This window comes from Hyla sarda, chromosome 9 (genome assembly GCF_029499605.1).
Source record: "Hyla sarda isolate aHylSar1 chromosome 9, aHylSar1.hap1, whole genome shotgun sequence".
Lineage (NCBI taxonomy): Eukaryota > Metazoa > Chordata > Amphibia > Anura > Hylidae > Hyla > Hyla sarda.
Window position 1 is genome coordinate 107,182,465 of NC_079197.1, and position 24,195 is coordinate 107,206,659.

Genomic DNA, 24,195 nt, shown 5'->3' on the forward strand with positions numbered 1-24,195 from the left:
GCCATATTAAAAATGTCCTAACAGTTTGCTGTAGAGTCTGTGCAACTCCTATATGTAGCTGGCTGTTCTGCTTCTTTTGACATAGATCTGACTTTGCCTTCTTGGCTAATGGATCACTTTACAGACTATGGCCTTCTCGGTGTTAGTTACAAGCAGAAAGGGAGATTATATTACACAGCAACTCAATCTGAGGAGTAGGTAAATCACAGTCTGTCCATCATAATCCTATAGATAGGAAAAGACAAACGGCACTTTGCACAGTGGAGGTTTGGGGAAACACCCTCTTCTCAGCTTGTGTTTTTAAACACATGCTCAGGAGATCACTTATGGGCTGTATAAAGATAAATCAATTTAGGAAGGAAGCTGTGCTAGTATGCAAGCTTTTCAAGATGGCAACATACTGTAGACACAGACCTAGTTTACAGCATGTCCATTTTTTTTAATTCAAAATTGACATATTCAAAATTTACAAAAATTTTAAGGGTATTCCGGGCAAAAACATCATATCCCCTATCGAAAGGATAGCGGATAAGATGTCTGATCGCGGGGGGCCCGCAGCTGGGACCCCCCCCGTGATCTCCCTGCAGCAGTCTGCATTCTATGCGTAGCTGCGTCTGCAGTTTCAGAAACCGTCGGGCTTCCGAGACGGGGATGGGACTTCACGCCATGCCCCCTCCATTCAGTTCTATGGGAGGGGGCGTAATGGCTGCAACGCCCCCTCCCATAGACATGAATGGGAGTAACTTGCCCTGATCCACTTGTGTTGCTGTCCCATGGTGCCCCACCTCAGCATAGCTTTTTATTATTATTTGAACACCTGAAGAGCCTGCTCAGTCAATGTCCAAGGAGGGTCACTGATATATATATATATATATATATATATATATATATATTAATATTATAATATAATTTTTATATATATTTTTTAAATCCTTTATGTCAAAGATATTTAAGTATGGTATATAATTGTAAAGGCTGCACGGTGGAATAGCAGTGTCATGTTACAGAATGTACATTTATTTGACATTTCTGAGCACAGGAGCATTAGAAGATTTCGTTTTTGGGTTATATATACACAGCACAAATTTACCCACATGAGGGGAAAAAAATAATAATTTTCCTTACATTTCTGACCATTTTTCCCTAAAATAAGACCTACAAAATTAATTGATTTCTGCTCCAAATCCACTTAAATAATAGGGAAACCCTGTGTTGAAAAGCTATTAAAAAAGCAGAGGTCAAGAAGAAGCTTTGACCATCCGCTATTTCAACAGCCCTCTTGTACTACAATGATTGATAAAATGGTTCTTCACTGTCTTCTTTTCTGCAAAGCCAATTAAGCTTCATGATAGAATCCTAAGAGCTGTAGTCATTTGGGCCTCACAGGCTCCGGTTTCATCTCGGGCCAATTAAAAAATAATTAATAACGTAAAAGAAGTTGATACTTTGAAGTAGATTAAAGCGATCTGACATGAACACACGCCAATTCCTATTCACAGCAACTTTGTAAGCGCTTCAAGGTTTGCCCCCCATACTCTTCTTTTTGATTGCCATCTACGAATATTCATTTAGTACATAATGAATCTTAATGTAATAATATCTTATAATGTATTACTTGGAAAATAAAAATATATAAATATCTTATTTTAAATGTATTTCTTATTCTTCCAGTACAGTTTCCGATCCAGAGAATGCTCCAGTCATGCATCCCTTGGGCGGAGATGTGAACTCCAGGTCTCAAGGGTCACCAAATTTTGAAGGTAATTTGTCTATGCAGCAAAGAAAAGATTTAGTATAGGTTTTAGTTTTGGACATAACATGGATGGGGGAACACAGTCCAAAAAACACCTGCTAAGGATTTAATGGGTACTACGGCGGAAAACTTTTTTTTTTTTTTTTTTAAATCAACTGGTGCCAGAAAGTTAACAGATTTATAAATTATTTCTATTAAAATAATCTTAATCCTTCCAGTACTTATTAGCTGCTGAATACTACAGAGGAAATTATTTTCTTTTTGGAAGACGGAGCTCTCTGCTGACATCTCTGTCCATTTTAGGAACTGTCCTGAGAAGCATATGTTATCTATGGGGATTTTCTCTTACCCTGAACAGTTCCTAAAATGGACAGAGATGTCATCAGAGAGCACTGTGGTCAGTATGTCAGCAGAGAGCTTTGTGTTCCAAAAAGAAAATAATTTCCTCTGTAGTATTCAGCAGCTAATAAGTACTGGAAGGATTAAGATTTTTTTATAGAAATAATTTACAAATCTATTTAACTTTCTGGCACCAGTTGATTTGAAAAAATGTTTTTCACTGGAGAACCCCTTTAAGAGTTATCACCAGCTGTTGCAAAACTTTTGTCAGTATAAAATCTGCAGCAGACCCCATTGAAGACAATAGGGTCTGTGGCGAAGATTCCACTGCCAAAATTCTGCGGATAGCCCGCGGAGATCCCAACAAACTCAGCAGGAAATACGCTGCGAGTTTGAAAAGAAATGTACCCTCAGCTTACATTTACGTCACAATTTTGCAATATGCTTTTGTATCAGTAAATTTTTCCAAATAGAAAAAAAGCTTATAAAACCATATAAAATGGATGCTCAATGTGTTCGTATTGACTACAGTGTTATATAAACCGTATACAGGTGATATAAACCATTGTAGATCACAAAACAGGACAGAACTGGGAACAAAACCATGGTTGACCACGGTTTTGTGCACGTGAAAAGGCAAAAGTACAAAAACTTTCACAAACCGTTACATCTTTTTGTGTAATTTTTGTGGATGGAAAGGCAATGGGTACAGCAAGCAATATGGTTGTATTTGCTTTTCAAATACAAAACAGTATTACAAAAATGTGATGTGAATGCACCCTAAGTATGCAGCCTCTTCTGATATGTTCTACTGATCAGTTGAGGTCTGAAAACTCGGACCCTGACTGATAAAAAAAAATAAAAAAATAAAAAATATAATAATAATAATAATCAGCTGTTGCAAAACTACAACTCTCAGCATGCCCAGACAGCCATTGGCTGTCCAGGTATGCTGGGATTTGTAGATTTGCAACAGCTGGAGTCACACTGCTTGAAAAACACTGTGTGCTTCCTTACTCCCCTCCCTGTTTTATTGAAAGTGTGGACTCAGCTTCCAGATAACTGTCAATCAGGCAGGGATAAGGGATGGGAGGTGGAGCAAGGAGACCTCTTTGGCATTTTGCACCAGACATCAAAAGCATTTTATTTTTCTGTAAATGTATCCAGCATGTATAGTTCCTAAAAAAAAATAACTAACATTAATTGAACCTGGAGGGCACATTTTAGGAAAATGCACACTAGACTGTTTTTGCTGTGGATTTTCTGCACTGAGATTCAAACAGAACAGCAAAGTATAGTAGATCTGATTTCATACAATTTAATCTACACACAGTATACACTTTCATCATAAAATTGACCTGTGATGCAGATTTTAAATTTAGCAGTGTGTCAGTTTATGTTGCTGATTTGTTGCTCATATCCCCAGTTAAAGTTAATAGGGAAGGTAAAAACCAAAACACTTACCGTATATACTAGAGTATAAGCCGACCCGAGTATAAGCCGAGACCCCTAATTTCAACCCAAAATCCCAGGAAAAGTTATTGACTCGAGTATAAGCCTAGGGTGGGAAATACATCATCCCCCTGTCATCATCCAGACCCGTCATTAACATCCTCCTCATCATCATCACCGCCTGTCATCATCCAGACCCTCATCATCATCACCTGTCATCATCCCCTTGTCATCATCCCCACCCCCCTTCATCATCCCCTTGTCATCATCCCCACCCCCCTTCATCATCCCACACACCCCCTTCATCATCCTCTTGTCATCATCCCACACCCCCCCTTCATCATCCTCTTGTCATCATCCGCCCTCAGTGGTCTTCAACCTGCGGACCTCCAGAGGTTTCAAAACTACAACTCCCAGCAAGCCCGGGCAGCCATCGGCTGTCCAGGCTTGCTGGGAGTTGTAGTTTTGAAACCTCCGGAGGTCCGCAGGTTGAAGACCACTGCGGCCTTCGACATCATCCAGCCCCCTCTCACCCCCTTTAGTTCTGTACAGTACTCGCCTCCGCTCGGCGCTGGTCCGGTGCTGCAGGGCTGTCCGGTGAGGAGGTCGTCCGGTGGGATAGTGGTTCCGTGCTGAAAAACTCTGCTTATACTCGAGTATATACGGTATTAAATCTGCATAATTTTAACCACACAGTTTTTCATGCTGGTTTTCCTGCGCACCGCTGCTCAATTAGTTTATCTTTGAGAGCCGCTGGAAATAACTGGTCAATGGCTGCTGGCGCATTCCAAAGTGCTAATGAATAAAGTGGCAATGAATACCCGTGACCACTGTCCGTTCCGTCAGAAGGCTTGGGACCCCATTCTGTAGAATGCAAGGGTCCTAGCTGTCAGACTTCCTTGTGATCTTACAATTATAGGATAGGTGTTTAGGTCAGACAACCCCTTTACTTCATATGCAGTATGGTACCTGCAGCTTATAAAATATAAATTGTAGTCCAAAAATGTTTTTCCTGCTGTCGGTTTGAAAAGGGACAGGGTCTCCACAAGCTATCCACAGCAAACTTTTGTCAGTATAAAATCTGCAGCAGACCCCATTGAAGACAATAGGGTCTGTGGCGAAGATTCCACTGCCAAAATTCTGCGGATAGCCCGCGGAGATCCCAACAAACTCAGCAGGAAATACGCTGCGAGTTTGAAAAGAAATGTACCCTCAGCTTACATTTACGTCACAATTTTGCAATATGCTTTTGTATCAGTAAATTTTTCCAAATAGAAAAAAAGCTTATAAAACCATATAAAATGGATGCTCAATGTGTTCGTATTGACTACAGTGTTATATAAACCGTATACAGGTGATATAAACCATTGTAGATCACAAAACAGGACAGAACTGGGAACAAAACCATGGTTGACCACGGTTTTGTGCACGTGAAAAGGCAAAAGTACAAAAACTTTCACAAACCGTTACATCTTTTTGTGTAATTTTTGTGGATGGAAAGGCAATGGGTACAGCAAGCAATATGGTTGTATTTGCTTTTCAAATACAAAACAGTATTACAAAAATGTGATGTGAATGCACCCTAAGTATGCAGCCTCTTCTGATATGTTCTACTGATCAGTTGAGGTCTGAAAACTCGGACCCTGACTGATAAAAAAAAATAAAAAAATAAAAAATATAATAATAATAATAATCTGAAATGTTTTAGGAGACATATCAAAAGTTTTCATTTGTTTTTGTAATGACAATGCCCATTTAGATTTTCCCCAATGTTCCTAAAGATGCTCAAAAATCTGCACACCCACAAGATGTCTACTGCTTCTTCACTCATTTTTGTATATAAGCTAAGAGGTTTCCTATTTAAAATGTCTTAGAATAGATTTGCTGTCTAACCATTTGTCATGTATTCCTTTCTTACATGTGCAGATGAAAGGGCTGGAAGCTGGGTTACAGAAAGTGATGACACCTCATATCACAGATTATCCTGGGAGAATCCCCTGTGGTCTGAGGTCAAGCTCAGTGTAAAGGAACATCTATACTATAGCAAATTATATCCAGAAAGCATGACTCAAAAGTTTAACTACAGGCAGAGAGACGGTCTGATGCAGCTATATAACCTTCATCCAGCAAAATGGACAGACCTAACAAGAGATCTCCCCAGCTTTACCAGTGCCACCATGCTTGGCCACTACGAACTGACAATACTTGGTAACTTGGTTGTTTTTTTTAATTTCCCCTCCAAAACTGGCAATGGGATTCCACTGCACAGTGCACGCTACATAATTTAATTGTTCCTTTAGATGCTGCATTGACAGCGGTGATCTAAGGGGTTCATAGCAGCCGGCCACTGTTGAATACTGCATGCCAACTATTAGCAGCGCCCCTCAGCTACTGAAATAAGCCCGCTCTATACATTGATTAGAACTGTCATGGGTTGCAAAAGTGTTAAAGATGCTATAGTTAAGAACATTTAACCCCTTAAGGACACAACCCATTTTGGCCTTAAGGACCAGGCCAATTTAAAAATTAGCGTTTTCGTTTTTTCCTCCTCGACTTCTAAAAATCATAACTCCCTCCACATAACTTCCATCCACAACCCATGTGAGGGCTTTGTTGCGTGACCAATTGAACATATTACTAATAACTATTATTAATTACCAATTGTAGTGACATCACTAATTTTACCATAAAATCAACGGCAAACCCGTAAAAAGTTTGTGTGAGGAAATCAAAAAGAAAACTGAAATTGTGCACATTTTGGAGTGATTTGTTTTTGCGGTGTACACTTTACAGTAAAAATTACATGTTTTCTTTATTCTGTGGGTCAATACGAATAACATGATACCCATGATTTAAATACTTTCTATTAACGTACTGCTTTTAAAATAGTTCAAACTTTCTTTTCACAAAATAAGTATGTTTAAAATTGCCCTATTTTGACCACCTACAACTTTCTTATGTTTCTGTATACAGGGCTGTATGAGTGCTTTTTTTTTTTTGTGCTGTATAAGTGAGTATCTGATCGCATTTTATTTATTTTTGGAATGTGATGTGACCAAAACATAGCAATTTTGGGCTTTTATTTATTTTATTTATTTTTATTTTTTACACCATTCACCGCACTACTTTTGATAGTTCGGACATTTACGCACATGGCAATACCAAATATATATATATATATGCTTTTTAGGGAAAAATGGGGGGGGGGGGGGGGGGGAAGGGTCAACTTACTTTTCTATTGGAGGAGAAGCTTTTTCACATTTCTTTAAGCTTTTTTTATTTTTTTTATTTATGTATTTATTTTTTACACATTTTATGTCTCTATAGGGGACTATTTATAGCAATCAATAGATTGCTAATACTTTTCAGCGATTGCTGATGTTTGCCATTACCGGTGGTTCTCTGGCTGCTGATAGCCTTACCTGCCATGCATGATGCAAGCACCTTTTGTAGTCCCAGTGCATCGGAACATACGTTTACGTGTCCTTAAGGGGTTAAAGACATCTGCAGCGTGATTAACACTTATGTGGATAGGGGATAAGTGTTTGATCGCGGGGGGTCCGACCGCTGGGACCCCCTATGATCTCCTGTACAGGGCCGCGGCTGTCCCGTGCAGGGGGCGTGCCGGCTGCAGCATGACGTTGCATCCGGCATGCCTCCTCCATACATCTCTATGGGAGAGACGGGGAGGCAGCGTTCGTGCTTCCCCGTCTCCCCCATAGAACTGTATGGGGACGGGGAGGAGACGGGGTGTCACCGTCGACCTCTAGGTCGACGCTACGCGCCTTAGCGCTCACCATGAGCGCTAATGGCGGCACCCCGTTAGGGAGATCGCGGAGGGTCCCAGCTGTCGGACCCCCCCGCAATCAAACACTTCTCTCCTATCCTGTGGATAGGGGATAAGTGTCATACCGCTGCAGTTGTCCTTTAATATACAAAATCTATAAATACATGAATTATCTGTATGTCAGTTCTGTTAAATCCATACTGCACTTTGTTCACCTACATTAAGCATTTTGGTAAACACTGAGCACAACGTCTGTGACCAGAACATAATAAGGATTGATTTTTATATTTTTAAACATCTGCCAGCATGAGCATTGTGTGATGCAGTGATCGTCTAGTAGAAGTGTGATACCTTAGTGGAGTTATACTGGTGGCTGAGAAGGATCATGATATTCTGCCTCCCATCCATTATATAGATACAGTGCCAAATGATTCTTCTCAGTCAGTTAGCTGACAAATCCTAATATACCTGCTGTTATTACACCCATTTGGAGGTTGTGTAGTGACCCATTCATTCAAATGCTCTTCTTTTAGTGTACGTTCACACATTTATAATGCACTGTAGATTTTCTGTTTCAGATTTTGTTGCTACCCATTGACTTCAGTTTGTTTGCAGCAAATCTACTGTGGATTTTCCACAGCAGATTATGTATGTGATTTAATAGTAGCAGTTTCTCTTTGAAACTATATTAGCAGTCGGTATTATAATCCACCCTTTCATACAAGGGCAGAGTGAAATTTTCAGCCCTCACCTAAAGATGGCACCAATAATGCTCATCTTTTGAATGTGCCACATGATTTCATCCTTCAGCGACTTAGGGTGCATTCACACCACGTTTTCTTCATGTGGTCACTGGATCCGGCTGGGGATGTCAAAACCTGGCGCTCCGGTATCCCAGCTGGACCTGGCCTGCATATCCTTCATTTGTCACTATCTGACTAGGCCTGCATTTTATGCATTTTTGCTCTAGATCCTGTTTTGTGGCCGGACTGACAACCGTGGTATGCTACGGTTTTTTAGTCTGGCCACAAAACCTGGATACAGGGCAAAAATAAGCCAACTGATGTCCCTATCTGACACCGGTCGTCTCATTCGAATGAATCAGATGCAGGTCGGGTCCGGCTGGGATACGGGAGCACCCAGTTTTGACATCTCCCAGCTGGATTCGGTGGGATTCTGTATGAAGAAAACATGATGTGAATGCACCTTTACATAAAATGTTTCAAGTCAATACGTTTTTTAGTGCAGAATAGTGCGCTGGCATGAGTGCCTCAAATTTCAGAACAATTAAAACATTGGAAATTTGTACAGTGATCAACTTTTATTTTCTTTGAAAGGCTTAAATAAGTATTACATTCTTCATAATTAATTTCCTTAATCTCCTTACTCTGAAGCAGTGGACCTCTGGCTGCTGACCTCACACACTCAATACTCAGGGCTGTTATCTGCTGGGAACCTAGGAGGAAGATTACTGAAACCTTTGCAAAGAGAGAGAGGTGCAGTTGCTCATAGCAACCAATCTACCCTCTGAAAAGGAAAGATGCAATCAGGTTGCTAAGGGCAACTGCACCACTTTTCCTTTACACAGGGTTTGATAAATCTCCCTCTTTGTCAACGTAATCACTGACACAGGCTTCTCTTCTTGTGTGCAAGCTATACTGTGTCAATGAGTCTTGCAAATTGCTAGTAGCTTGCACAAAAACAGAAAATTCTTTGTCTGAAGTCAGTCAGAGAGCAAGAGCCTTCCCTGCTGAATGCAGGAGGGGAGAGGAGGTTTTGCTCTGCTAGAAGTTAAAAGAAAAAAAACAGATGAGAACCTCACTTTAACTGCAGCCAAAATTAAAAATGAGCCGGTATCAAATACCATTCCATCTGCTGGCAAGGTTCTAGCAATACTTTGGGATGCAGCATGAAATATTATTCATTGACTGTCTTGAAAAAGGAAAAACAAATTGGAGGCAAGTAATATGCAAACTTGTTGCAGCATTTAAATTATGGAATATAGAAAACACAACCCAAGACAATGTACCAGAACAGTTGTTGTGATGCCTAAAATCAACATTTAAATAGATTCCCCACCCACCATACTTGCCAGATCTTACCATGTGCAACTGCTCTTTTCATATGTAAAAAAAAAAAAAATGTTTTGCCAAGATGTTGTACATCTTGGCAAAACATTAATCTTTCTAATATACTTCATAAGAAAATGTTATTTACTTTTTTCTTATAGAAATGATGGCTTTGCCCAAGCTAAAGCACCGGCATGGACAAAGTCCAGTAAGTGAGGGTGGGCAAGCACTCCTCTGTCTGATAGAACTCCTCTGTGCTTTCTCCTGTCTGATAGGACTCCTCTGTTCTCTGTCCTGTGCTATCAGACAGCCCATGATTTTATAAGCCATGATTTCTATAAAAAGGAAATAAAACTTTCTTATGAAGTATATTAGAAAGATTAATGTTTTGCCAAGATGTAGAACATATAAATGGTTTTTGTATCTGACAGTGCCCATTTTAACTTTTAGGCTTCCCCTCCAGTAAGCTATATTATTGATGGTTTTGCATTTCTCTCTTCAACAGGTATAAATCAGAACATAGCAATAGATGTATCTTTACCAGTGTCTGACAACTTCAGTGTATTTGGTGTGAATAATCTGCCTAATCCTCTCCAATCTGCTGGAGCAAGTAATAATGAAGAAATCCAAGACTGCCATTGGTATTCCCTTAAAGGTGAGAAATTAGTGTCTTCTGGTCTTGAAATTATTTAACCCCTTAACGACCCATGAGGTTTGCTTACATCATGGAGCTGTTAAGGTAGTATGGAGAGGGCTTGAAACTCGAGCCTGCTCCTTACCTGGCAGCACGCAGCTTCTTTTAGCAAGGTAAGGGCCACTGCTAATAAATGTTTAAATTCTTCTGTCAAAACTGGCAATGGCAGATAGACCAACAAAATTCGGCCTAGTATTGCATGTAAATATGCTCTTATGTGCCAAGCATATGGCACCTAAAAAGTTGCACTGGAGTCAAAAGTTCATCAAAAATAGAACAAATCTTTACTGAAATACAAAAATTACTATAAAACACAATTAAAAAGGAGTTAAATTCCTGAGAAAATAAAGGGCACATGGAAATAAGAGGGCCAAAAACATGCATACAGAAGTACAAAATAAGGCCCAAGATAAACATCCAAGTACAGTGTACTAATCAGTGACACATCGTATTTACTGGCGTATAACACGCACCCTCATTTTAACAGGGAAATTTAAGTAAAAAGAATAAAATGTTAAATATATGAATTGGACTAAATGCCACATCATCTCCCCCCCCCCCCCCCCCCCCCAACTTCGTTTTTCTTCTGCACCTCAGTTTGGTCCTGTCCCCTCCAGTGCCACATCAGTCCCAGTGCCACATCAGTCCCTGTGCCACTTTTACCCCTCTCATCGCCACCCCCCATGTCTCAATATATCCCCCTGTCATAGACCACCACTAGCCATACAGACATTAAGCCTTTAGTGCCTCCCCCCATCATAATTTCCCCCTGTCATCATCCCCCCCAACCTGTCTCATCATCCCCTCTTCATTTCCCCCTGTCTCATCATCCCCCACATCATGTTCCTCCTATGCTATTCTTCCCCTCCCTCATCATTCCCCCTTTTCCCTGCTTTTCATAGCTGCGCTTCGGCTGTCTTGCGGGCTGCGGTCAGTGAAGCAGATGAGTGACGTCCTCTGCCAGCTCCTCTGCGCGGTATCAGAGATGTCACTTTTTATTTCCTGCAGCCATTGCTTGTCAGAGTTCGGAGTGCGGCGACTACAGGAAATGAAAAGTGACGTTTTTGATGCCGCGCAGAAAAGCCGGGAGCGGACGTCACTCATCTGTTTCACTGACTACACAGCCCGCAAGACCCCACCGCCTGACCTGGCCTGCCAAAGCGCAGCCAGGTAAGGAAAAAAAAAAAACTATAAAAAGCAGGGAAAAGGGGGAATGATAAGGGAGGTAAGAAAAATTTTAAGTAAAACTGTCACTTGTTTTCTCCAGCACTATCCACAGGTACTGGTGGATAGTGCGGGAGACGCTGATTAAAATTAGCCCTACCTTACCTGGATCTGTGCCGCCGCTCTCCCGCAATTGCAGTTTTATTATGTGTTGAAATCTTCCTGTAACTGGCACGGGCAGGGCTTTGGCGCTTAACTGGTACGGACGTCAGCGCCGCTTATGAATATTCATCTTCCCTATAGTTCTCCCTCTCTTTTGCGCTCCTAACTGGAGGGAGGGGGGAGGAATATTCATAAGCGGCACTGACATCAGTGCCAGTTAAGTGCCGAAGCCCCGCCCGTGCCAGTGTACTTATTTCAATGTTATCACATACTGACTTTTATGCCATTTTTTAAACTGTTCTGCAAATTTTGTATTTACCCGTATTTATCGGCGTATAACACACAGGCAGGCTTTTTGCCTTAAATTTAAGTTTTAAAAGTGCGTGTTATACACCGATAAATACGGGTAAATACAAAATTTGCAGAACAGTTTAAAAAATGTCATAATGTCAGTATATGAGAACACTGAAATAAGTACACTATTATAAATAACGTACACTGTATTAGAAAAGAAAATGTATACATAAGGTGCATAGGCTAACTCCCAAACAGATTGACAACGGGCCTCCATCAGTCAGGCATACAAATGCACAGAGAAGACAAATAGCCCACAGAATACTAAAAAGTAAATGCAACCTATCTGTTAATGAGTCAGCATAAGCATCTTCATACACATAGGCCATCTATCCCATTTTGCTCATCCGCTTTGTCAGGCATTTAAACATTAAAGGAGTACTCCACTGGCCAGTGTTTGGAACACTTAGTTCCGAATGCAGTGTGTGTGCTGCAGGGGTTGTCCACGCCCCCTTGTGACATCAGACCACGCCCCTCAATGCAAGTCCCATAGACTTGCATTGAGGGGCATGGTCTTGCGTCATGAGGGGGCGTGGTCGAACCTCTCAGCACGCACAGACAGCGTTCGGAACTAAATGTTCCAAACGCTGGCCAGTGGAGTACCCCTTTAATACATCACATCATTGGTGTTCAGGTCGGCCCCCCTCGATACAATCGCAGGAAGCCAATCTGTTGTCTTGACCTCGGGGCCTGCTGAGAAAGATCTTCTTCTTCTACTAGCATATCCCAGATAAATCTGTTCTATGCATTATAAGTTGAATAAATGTTAAAAAATTAACACAGAATTGAAATGGTATAAATAAAAATTTTCTTGGTCATTAAGAGGTTAACTCCTTAAGGACACAGCCCATTTTGGCCTTGAGGACACCTCATTTTATTTTTGCATTTTCATTTTTTCTCCTCACCTTATAAGAGCCATAGGGGGAGACTTATCAAAACCCTTGCAGAGGGAAAGTTGTCCATTTGCCCAAAGCAACCGATCAGATCACTTCTTTCATTAATCATAGGCCTTTTCAAAAATGAAAGAAGCAATGTGATTGGTTGCTAAAGGAAACTCAACAATTTTTCCTCTGGACAGGTTTTGATAAATCTTCCCCATAGCTTTTTTTTTCATTGTATTTGCAGATCCATATGAGGCAATTTATTTTTATTTTTTATTTTTTTGAGTGACCAATTGTTCTTTGTCATTCACTAATTTTACCATATTTATGTATTGCAAAACAAAAAAAAATTGTGTTAAAAAACTGAAAAGAAAACTGCAATTTGGCGAATTTTGGAGGGCTTCATTTTCACACTGTACACTTAAAAAATGTTAATTTTCTTTATTCTGTGGGTCAATAAGGTTAAAACTACTTTACTTCATACTTTTCTGGTCCCTATAACTTTCATTTTTCTGTATGCGGGATGTATGAGGGCAAATTTTATTTGCGCCGGGGTATCTTTTAATCCCTACCATATTTGTTTTGATGGCGTTATTTTTATTCTTTTATGAATTTTATATGGTATATAAAGTGACCAATAATATGCAATTTTAGATTTTATGTTGTACGCCATTGATCATGCTGTTTATCAATATATTTTACATTTATGCATGCGGTAATACAGCATGGTTTTTGTTATTTTGTTTACATTATTTTATTTACAAAATTAGAAAAGGGTGGTGATTCAAACTTTTATTAGGGAAGGGACTTATTCACATTTATTCACATTTATAAAAAAGAAAAAAAAAATCACAAATCTTTTTTTTTTTTTTTTTTTTTTAAGTCCCCATAGGGGACTATGACATGCAATCTTGCAAACAATGAATAATGCTGTTCTAAAGAACAGCACTGATCGGTGCTATTGGCACTGCCATGGCTTCCTGCAGCATTGCAGCGCCGACAGGACGAAGAGGAGGCAGGTAAGGGCTTTACCGCTGTCCTCTTAGCTGATAGGGACCCTGTAATTTTGCCACAGGTGTCCCGATCGGCTTCTCTGAGCTACTGGCACTTGATTTTCGGCATTTTGAACACCACGGTCTACTATTATTATTCTTATTTGTTATCATTAATAATAATAATAATATAATTACTACTACTACTCAACAGCTGAATTTACAATTCTGCATGCTTCCAAACTAAAACTAGAATGTGTTCTGATTTGATATGTAGACTGTGCAGTGCTAGTGTCATTTGATGTTGTAGACCCTTATTTTACTACTACCCAATAATTATGTGGAATCCTTTATCTCCATGGGGATATGTTTGTATTCACCCTGTATCATTGAGTAATAAAATTAATTAGTATTTAGGAAATGCATGTGTGCTGTTTGATTTTCATCACTGACCTGTTACACTCAATAGTTGCACTTCATTTTCAGGTGAGCTTGAGGAATATGCAAGAAAAAGGAACAAACATGTCATCTGCATCTTGGACGTATGTCACCTAGGAGAAGACAGAGTGGAAGTTTGTTTAAACAGAGTGTATAGTCCGACCGTAGACGGTACCGATTAAATTCTGCAGTGTTACATGGATTTGTATTTTTTTCTAATGCACTTTGTCATTTATCAGACAATTTGAAGGCACGATAAATGACTTTTTTATTGTAAGGTATTTTTTGATCTATTTAAGAATATTGTTTTTAAACAATGATTTCATACTGTCTTTCAATATATATTTAAAATGTTCTTGTTTTTTGTTTCTTAAAGATCATTTTTTTTTTAGTATGTAGCTGACAGTAGGCTGCATACACAAACACACAACGTGTGTTGCATATTCTAAAAAAGTAAAGTTTTTTTTCCAGTATTAAAATATGTAAATTATGATGTAATTTATTACTACCTTTTTAAGGTTTAAGTGCATCACGATAATTAAAGTGAAATTTCATTTAAGGCAATGCTTAGCCATTCTGTGGTATCTCAAGAATAAAGGTACTGTGCAATAAATAAAATTAGCTGGAAATTGCCTTGAAGAAATTATGCACTTGCTTACTGATATTGTCTGAGCCGCACTACCTGCAGACAGATGTGTCTAGCATGCTTGACTAGCCTCGTGTCCCCCTCAGCTCCCTTCTGCCTCCCTCTGATCCCTCGATCATCTTCTTCTTCTGTCCTCCTGCTGCCAAAATAAGTGCTTGTAGCAGGAGCAATCACTGGCCGTATCCACGTTTCCTCATCACATTGTCAGGAGGGCTGCAGATGGGACCCTGCTCACCTTATCCACGCATACCATTGTTGTGTGTGAGTCCACACAACCATCTGCGGTAAGGGCCCACATCTTTCCTTTTGTGTGGATTGCTCCCCAGTGGTAATACGCTATGGAGCACTCGTCCATTCTCTTTTTTTAGATATCCACGTTTCATCTTGGCCAGTGCTTGGCTTGGCAGTCAGCTCCTGCAACAAGCACTTGTCTTGGAAGGAAAGACATAGTGTGGGGGCTGGACAGACTGTCATTTTTTTAAATTTTTCTCCCTATGTCTCCTCCAAACAATTAGCCCCAAACATCCCTCTCCCCCCAGCATATACATTTATTTTTCTTTTAAATAAAGGCTGGAATAGCCTTTTCACACTAGGCCTTAAAGAAAACATAACTTGTCATTTGGATATTTGTGTGTATTTATTAGACACTAAAAAATATATATAATCACTGTATTGCTATAAATTGAAATGTTATTACATTACCAAATGCTGCTGCCTTTGTATTTATATGTATTTAATGTATTTTTTTTATTTTTTTTATATATATATATGAATTTCATCTCTGACATTAAATGCTGTCTTTTTTATCTTTTTCTATTCACTTATGAGCCTAATAAAGAGTTTGTAGACTGCTGGTAATAAACAATGGCATAGAGATGTACGATTCATGGTCATTCTTTTTCCTTCTCGCTAAAAGGAAACTGTTACAAATAGTTGAGCGTATAAATTAACACGTGGGCCCTGATTTGACACAGGACAGAAATTAACTGCTTAAGGCAGAATTTTCTCAATTAATTTTCTCTATTTTTCCATGAAAATCATGGCACACAAGTCATTTAAGGCAAATCCAAGCAGCATTTCCATGTGGAAATCCTTGAGGAATAGAAGCCCCATTGATCTCAATGGAAGTTTTGGATTATTTTCAGTGAGAAAATTGTCATGTAAACCCAGCCTAAAATTGGTAAATTGGGTGCAATTTCAGAACTATTAAATGTCCAAACTATAAAAATATAACATTAAAGGGGTTATCCAGGAAAAAAACTTTTGTATATATCAACTGGCTCCAGAAAGTTAAACAGATTTGTAAATCACTTCTATTAAAAAATCTTAATCCTTTCAGCACTTATGAAGTTAAGGTTGTTCTTTTCTGTCTAAGTGCTCTCTGATGACACGTGTCTCGGGAACCACCCAGTTTAGAAGCAAATCCCCATAGCAAACCTCTTCTAAACTGGACGGTTCCCGAGACACGTGTCAGAGAGCACTTAGACAGAAAAGAACAACCTTAAAGGGGAACTCCGGTGCTCAATTTTTGGCCTTTAGGCATACTTACGTTTTATGTTGTTGTGCGACCATTTCCATGTTTGTTTTGCAGCGTTTTAAAGTATTTTTTATTCTCTCCGGTCTCCCACGTCTCCCTTGTCCACATGGCTGCATTTCCTGTTTTCCTTTGCTACGTGGACTACTTTTCCCATTTGTCTTTGCGCTGTTTTTTTTTTTTTTTTTTTTTTTTTTTTTTTTTTCAGCATCCGCCCGCAATGTCTGACTGCCAGCCACTTAGCTTTGTGTTCTTCCCTTTTTTTTTTTTTTTTTTTACATTTCCACCCACCTTATTTGCGTGTTCCACCTTGTAAATTACAATGTTACCGCCCATTTCCGCCCACCTTATTTGCCTGTTCCGCCTTCTAAATGTGAATTTCTCTATCGGCTCCATTGGGGGACACAGACCGTAGGTGTATGCTGCTGTCTCTAGGAGGTGTGGCACTATGGTAATTTAAAAAAGTTGGCTCCTTCCAGCAGGATATACCCGCCTCCGGGCCCTGCGCTAATCAGTTAGTTTTAGCTTAGTGTCTTGCAGGAGGTGGATATGGTCTAGAATTCTCCAGACCAGGTCTTCTGATTTTATTGTTTTCCTAATGTAGGGACGTGCTAGTTTTTTATTCCTTTTTCTTGTTTTCAGGTGGGGACTCGGGGACTCCGGTTCCCTGTTTCCCCATTGCGAGTAAGGGGGCACAGACATTGCGTATATGCGCTGTCCACCCCCCTCGCCAATGGTCAGCGCCCGGGTTGGTACCTCATGAGTCCGGGTCCCCCTATTCCCCTGCTCGCCTCGCTCGCGCATAGCAGCTAGGCGTGATGCAGGCGACAAAAAGCTGACTGAAGACTTCATGGAAGACTCAATTAGGTAAGTTCTTCTGACTGAGGTAAGTACATTTCCCTTTTCTCCCTTAGGTGCGGACTTGCAACCTCTGGAGACCCTCAGTTTTTGGCCCACCTTTTTAGGTTTATGGGGCTGGCTTATACTGGGGCTTGACTTTTATTCCTGGGCCAGCAGTGGCATCTTAGGGGGCATGCATTCTGTTTTTACACTGTGTGAATGTGTTTTTACTGCTTCACTGTGTGTGTGTGTGGTGTTTACTGTGCGGCTATGACCGCGGCACCTTATATGCGGCTGACAGCCGCGGTGCTCGTTCTGGCCGGGCGCTCTGAGCGCCGGCTTACTTTAGTTTTCTCCGGCAGCCGCTGCCGGTTTTTGGTCTGCCCGCTCACTTCCCGCCGAGCGCATATGCGGTTGACATGTGCGCTCGGGACAAGGAGCGTGCGCCATTACAGCTTCTTCTCCGCTCTTCTCATAGCCCCGCCCCCTGGGCTGTCGGAGCTCCCTAGAGGCGCAAAGTGGCCTCCAATCAGCGCCGTGGGCGCGAATTTCAGTAGGGGCCAATCAGTTAGTGCCTCTGCCTCAGGCACGCCCCTCTCTGGCTATTGGCTGGCCCGTTTTACACTCTAGCTGCACGGAGCAGAGTTCTCTTCACTGCAGCTGCCAGGGGACACAGACTAGGATGAGAAAGTTCCTGTCTTTTTCTCATTATGTCCGTACCCAGAGCGGTTCCTCCCTCTAAACAGAAAACCGGAATGTTGGTGTCTTATTTTGTCTGTAATCACTGTAATGCTAAGATGCCTGGCTCTACTGAGCCCACTTGCTCTGCCTGCTCCCCTGGTACCCCCGGATGCCCTTTTGGTTCTGGTGGATTCGGCCCCCCCTCCAGCCTGGGTTTCTTCTCTGCCCCAGTATATGGCGGACTTGACTCTAGTCTCCTGTTCGGTGGCTGAGTCCTCCCGGGAAGTGGCGTCTGCCTTGAAGGGGTCTGCCCTGCGCCGGCCCTCTCTGGGGGCCCGCTCCTCTTCCCCACATACTTCACGCTCTCGCAAGCGTACTAGGGGTGCCTCGTCCGACTCTTCCATTGAGTCTTCAGATAGGCGTGGGCGCTAACACCCCCCCCCCCCCCTCGTCGTCTGGTCACGAACGTCGCTCCTCCAGAGGACGTTCTCGGAGTCGCCGCTCTGCTACGCCAGAGCCGTGTACCCGGTCAGGGTCACCACCCTCCAGGACTGCCTCAACTTGTTCACATTCTCCTGGTGAACTGACTGACGAGGTTTCCGAATTGGCATCTGACTCAGAGGACCGCTCAGGCACAGTTGAAACTGTGAACTCATTGGTCGCAGCCATCAGAGACACCTTTCACTTAAGAGGACCCAGGATCTTCGGATGTAACTCCTGAAGTATCCTTTTGTCATGCTAAGCCAGCACCTGAAAGGTTCAGCTCTCACGCTGACTTTGACGCCATTCTTGAATCTGCATGGAAACATCCAGACAAGAGGTTCCCGGGAATAAAGACCATTCAACAACGTTATCCATTTGACAAGGATCTTGTCACTAATGTGGTTTCCCCTCCTTCAGTGGATCCACCAATCTCCCGAATCTCTAAGGCTACTACACTGCCACTGGCAGATGCGGCTGCCTTCAAGGATTCCACAGACAAGAAGTTGGAGTCCTTAGCGAAGTTTGTCTCGGAAGCAGCTGGCTCTTCGCTTCTTCCCATCTTCGCCTTGACATGGGCGTGCAAGGCCCTATCGGAGTGGTGCCTAAAACTCCGTCAGGGATCTGTCTGCTCTGGCTCTCCAATGCTCTAAAGCCGGGGAATTTCTGTGCACAGCTTCCATGCAGTCAGCCCGTTGTTCTGCTTTTGCTGTGGGTCACCTAGCTGCTCGCCGCCATTCTACATGGCTTGGAATGCAGATGCCGCTTCCAAAAGGTCTATCACTGAGCCTCCTTTTATGGGTGGCCATCTTTTCGGCAAGTGCCTTGACGAGTTTATCTCTGAGGCGACGGGGGGTAAGAGTTCCTTTGGGAAGTGGAGCGCGCATTATTTTGAGGCAATAAGGCAATAAGTCCTCTTCCTTTCGGACCCTTGGCCCCAGCAAGGGGTCTGTGCAGGCGCCTTCGCGGGACAAGAAGGCTCCCTCATTCCAGGCGCGCCCGTCTTGGAAGTCGGACACCAACCGTTCCGGCCGGTTTGCAGCCAAATCAGGCAACCGCAAACCCACTTCCGCATGAAGTGAAGCCCCCACCCGCAGTTTTTTCTCGGGCGGGAGGTCGTCTCTTACTTTTTCGAGACATGTGGACCACACACATTCAGGACTCCTGGGTCAGGGACGTCGTGTCCAACGGTTACCGAATCGAATTCGGTGGATGCCTACCTCCATGTGCCAATATTTCCAGCCCATCATCTTTATCTCCACTTTGCGTTTCCGGAGGGGCATTTTCAATTCGTAGCGCTCCCCTTTTGGCCTGGCCAAGGCTCCTCGGGTCTTGACCTCAACAGGGCCATCACTGGCGCAAGGATCTTGATAGAGGGGAGTCTCGGTGATACCCTACCTGGACGACCTTCTCATCAAGGCTCCCACCAGAGCCCAGACTCTGGAGAATGTGGATGTCACTCTTCACACTCTGGATCGCTTTGAGTGGATGGTCAACCGAGACAAGTCGGTCCTCTCTCCCACCCAGTCTCTGATCTTCTTGGGACTTCACTTCAACACAGCCTCTGCCCGAATTTGCGTTCTGCCAGACAAACGTCTGACTCTTATGTCAGGAGTCCGCTCCCTTCGGGCTCAGGTCCCAGTTTCCATCCGCACTTGTATGAAAGTCCTGGGTCAGATGGTGGGGCCATCGTACCCTTTGCCCAGTTTCATTACCGCCCTCTTCAGCTGGCGATTCTCTCTCGATGGGACAGATCTCCTCTGTCCCTCGATCGCATGATTGTTCTCGCTCACAGGCTCTGGCAGTCTCTGCTCTGGTTGCTCCGCTCCCCCCTTCTTCTTCAGGGGGGGGGGGGGGGTCATTTCTTCCCCTTCACTGGCAGCTAGTTACAACGGATGCCAGTCAGGCTGGGGCGGTGTGTTCAGGGATTGTACGGTTCAGGGACTCTGGTCTCCCCGGGAAGCCCTTCTTCCGATAAACATATTGGAACTACGGGCGATTCTTCTTTGTCTTTTTCATTGGTAGTCTCGGCTTCGGTCCCGTCCACGTCCAGTCGGACAATGCCTCGGCCGTGGCGTACATAAATCGCCATGGCGGCACTCTCAGCTCGGCAGCCATGGCCGAGGTGACAAAGATTCTCATCTGGGCGGAAAGCAAGGTTCCGACCATTTGGGCGATTCACATTCCGGGGGTCTGCGACCTCTGGGGCATTCCAGACGCGGACCTCTTCGCGTCTCGGCACAATCGGAAGATCCTTCTTTTTGTGTCCAAGTCCCGGGACCCTCAGGCTCTAGCCGTGGATGCCCTAGTGTTCCTTGGGCGGGGTTTGCCCTACCCTACCCTACTCTACCTGTTCCCTCCCCTTCCGCTCCTTCCCAGAGTTCTGAGGAAGCTCAAAGCGGAGGACATTTACGAAATTCTGGTAGCTCCAGATTGGCCCTGAAGGTCGTGGTACACCAGCGTAGTCAGGCTCCTGGCCGACGCTCCGCTGCGCCTTCTGCTTCGTCCGGACCTGCTCTCACAGGGTCCTCTTTGCCACCCCACTTTACAGTCGCTGCATTTGACGCCCGCGGTTTCTCTTCCCAAGTCATTCACACCATGCTCAGGGCTCGTGAGCCCTCCTCGGCAAAAATTTACCACCGTACTTGGTCTTATTTTCGCTGGTGTGAAGCTCAGGTCCTGTCTCCTGCGACTTTCTCGGTTCCCAGTCTTCTCTCCTTTTTGCAGTCGGGTTTGGAACTGAGGTTGTCTCTCAGTTCCCTTAAGGGTCAGGTTTCGGCCTTTTCTTTTCCAGCGTCCTCTGGCTTCTAATTCTCATGTCCGGACCTTCCTTCAAGGAGTGGTGCATGCTGTCCCTCCTTACTGGTCACTCTCTCCCCCTTGGGACTTGAATCTGGTTCTGAGTGCCCTCCAGGGTGCTCCCTTTGAGCCCCTTAGAGAGGTGTCTCTGCGCCTCCTTTCTTGGAAGGTGGCGTTTCTTGTTGCTATCACCTCCATCCGGAGGGTGTCTGAATTGGCGGCTCTCCCTGCCGTTCTCAGTTTCTTGTGGTCCACCAGGACAAGGTTGTTTTCCGGCCAGATCCTTCCTTTTTTGCCTAAGGTGGTTTCGGCTTTTCATCTCAATGAGGACATTATCCTCCTGTCTTTTTGTCCCGCTCCTTCTCATCCTAAGGATCATTTTCTCCACAAACTGGATGTGGTTCGGGCTGTTAGGTCCTATCTCTCTATTTCTACTTTGTTTAGTCAGTGTGATTCCTTTTTCGTCCTCACGGAAGGTCGTCGTAAGGGACAACCTGCTTCCATGGCCACCATTTCTCGGTGGATTCAGTCTGCCTTTTCGGAAGCCTATCGCTGTAAAGGGAAGATTCCTCCCTTCAGGGTTGTGACTCTTTCTACCCATTCTGTTGGGGGGCATCCTGGGCTCTCCAGAACAGAGCCTCGGCCTTGCAGATTTGCAAGGCGGCTACCGGGTCGTCTTTGCACACTTTCTTGAGGTTCTACCGGGTTCATACCTTTGCATCGGCTGATGCTAGTCTGGGCCGTAAAGTGTTGCAGGCGGCAGTGGAACGGCAGTCTGCCTGACGGCTTTGGTACGTCCCACGGTCTGTGTCCCCAATGGAGCCGATAGAGAAAAGGAGATTTTTTATTTACTTACCGTAAAATCTCTTTCTCGGAGGATCCATTGGGGGACACAGCTCCCACCCTTTTTTTGGACAGTTTGGGTCATCTTTGACCTGTCGGTCCTCTCCTATTGCTCTGGAACTAAAACTGATTAGCTCAGGGCCTGGAGGTGGGTATATCCTGCTGGGAGGAGCTGACTTTTTTTTTTTTTTATTACCATAGTGTCACACCTCCTAGAGACCGCAGCATACATCCACGGTCTGTGTCCTCCAATGGATCCTCCGAGAAAATTATTTTTGGCCTTATTGTTTGGCCTTAGCAACGTGTTAGTTTCTGGCTTCTCGCAGCGGCCGTTATTCACTTTGTGCGGCATCCAATCAGGAGCTCTCCTTTTCGTGGTGCAGCGTCCAATCAGGGATCAGGTCCAATCCAACGCGATGCTCCAGGACGCATGCGCACAGACTAACACCTGATTGCACATGCAACAGCCATGTAAAAAAAAAAAAAAAAAAAAAAATGCACGCCGCCGTGAAGACTATATGATTGGGCAAAAAGCCAAAGAGGTGGGACAGAATAGGGCGTACAAACAGCAAATCAGGGAGCAGGATAAAATAGCCCATGTGAATATTCATAACGGGGGAGGAGAAAATGATAACTCTGGGGCAGGGGGGAAAAATCTGCCGCGCCCATACATGAACGTCAGCGATGACGATTGGACAACAACATGGCACCCTCACATGAAGACTGAAAGATGTGAAATCTTTAAAGGAACGTGTGTGTGTGTATGTGTGTGTGTGTATATATATATATATATATATATATATATATATATATATATATATATATACACATACATATATACATATATATATATATATATATATATATATATATATATATATATAATGTATATGTGTGTGTGTGTGTATATATATATATAAAAACCAGATACAGGCGCAGCACTCCAACAAAATAAGTGATTTAATGTCTCATGTCAGCATTACAACGTTTCAGCTCCTCCTGGAGCCTTTTTCAAGCATGCTTCATGCTTGAAAAAGGCTCCAGGAGGAGCTGAAACGTTGTAATGCTGACATGAGACATTAAATCACTTATTTTGTTGGAGTGCTGCGCCTGTATCTGGTTTTTATCTTGGATGGACTCTGATCAAGTCCTTTGGGACGCTGGCACCAATTTTTTGGTTGGACTGGATAAGTAGTGCTGCTTTATTTTGGGATTATATATATATATATATATATATATATATATATATATATATATATATATATATATATATAATAAAAAAAAATTATTTTTTTTTGAATGGCCGGGCCCGGAGCTATTAATGACATTCCGCGCTTAGACAGCCACTGTAGCAGCAGCAGCAGCTTCCTGGGAAAGGCGCTTAAGTCATGCCCCATGGTGACGTGAACCACAAATCTAAGCGTGGCCGCATCGGGGTTCCCTGCTTCTGCCGCCGAAGTCCGTTGTGCCCGCCCTGCCTGTCCTCAGTGTACAGAGCCTCGTTTGTCCTCAGTGTGTCTGCCCTGCTTGTCCTCAGGTACAGAACCTTGCTTGTCCTGAGTGTACAGGGCCCCGCTTGTCCACGGTGTACAGAGCCCTCACTAAGAAGTGCCCTGATCTCTCTGCCGGCCTTCTCAGTCAACAGCTGCATGGACCCAAAACAGGGTAGCCTGGCCAGGTGGGTGGCTTGTGAATTGTATAGTTGCATGTATCTTCTACCTGCCTTTCACCGCTCCCTACATGATGGCACAGTCTGACTTATGTGTTATATGTGAAATATAAATTATATCTCTGACTGTACCATCATGTAGGGGGCGGTGAAAGGCAGGTAGAAGATGGAGTAGGCTTCCCAGCAGCGCAGAGTATTTCTGGCAGGAACTATAGCGAAGCAGACAGTCTGCCCCACTACAGTTCCCTCTAGAAATACTCTGTGCTGCTGTGCTATTTCTGTAATAAATCTGAGACCTCAGCCTCACCCAAGCGGGGGGCAAAAAAGATAGTGTGTGGCTTAGAAATGGACCAATTGCTATTTTTTATTTTTTTTACCTGCCTTTCACCGCTCACGATATGATGGCACAGTCAGAGATGAGTTATATATCTGACTGTGCCATCACAGTCAGATATGGGGTTAAGGGTTTTTTTTTTAACCCCTTAAGGACGGGTTTTCCGTTTTTGCATTTTCGTTTTTTGCTCCTTGCCTTTAAAAAATCATAAATCTTTCAATTTTGCACCTAAAAATCCATATAATTGCTTATTTTTTGCGCCACCAATTTTACTTTGTAATGAC

General features: G+C 43.2%; 1 protein-coding gene across 3 annotated transcripts in view; it reads left to right on the plus strand.

Moving 5' to 3' along the window:
• RADX (RPA1 related single stranded DNA binding protein, X-linked) overlaps positions 1–15,598 on the plus strand; it is a 61,859-nt gene extending 46,261 nt beyond the window's left edge. For all 3 annotated transcript variants that reach the window (XM_056539189.1, XM_056539188.1, XM_056539187.1), the window contains exons 11-14: positions 1,672–1,760; positions 5,471–5,752; positions 9,906–10,055; positions 14,134–15,598. In XM_056539189.1, the coding sequence (XP_056395164.1) occupies positions 1,672–1,760; positions 5,471–5,752; positions 9,906–10,055; positions 14,134–14,267 (655 nt within the window). In that variant the 3' untranslated portion in view covers positions 14,268–15,598. The remainder of the gene's footprint in view (positions 1–1,671; positions 1,761–5,470; positions 5,753–9,905; positions 10,056–14,133) is intronic.
• Positions 15,599–24,195: the final 8,597 nt, after the last annotated feature.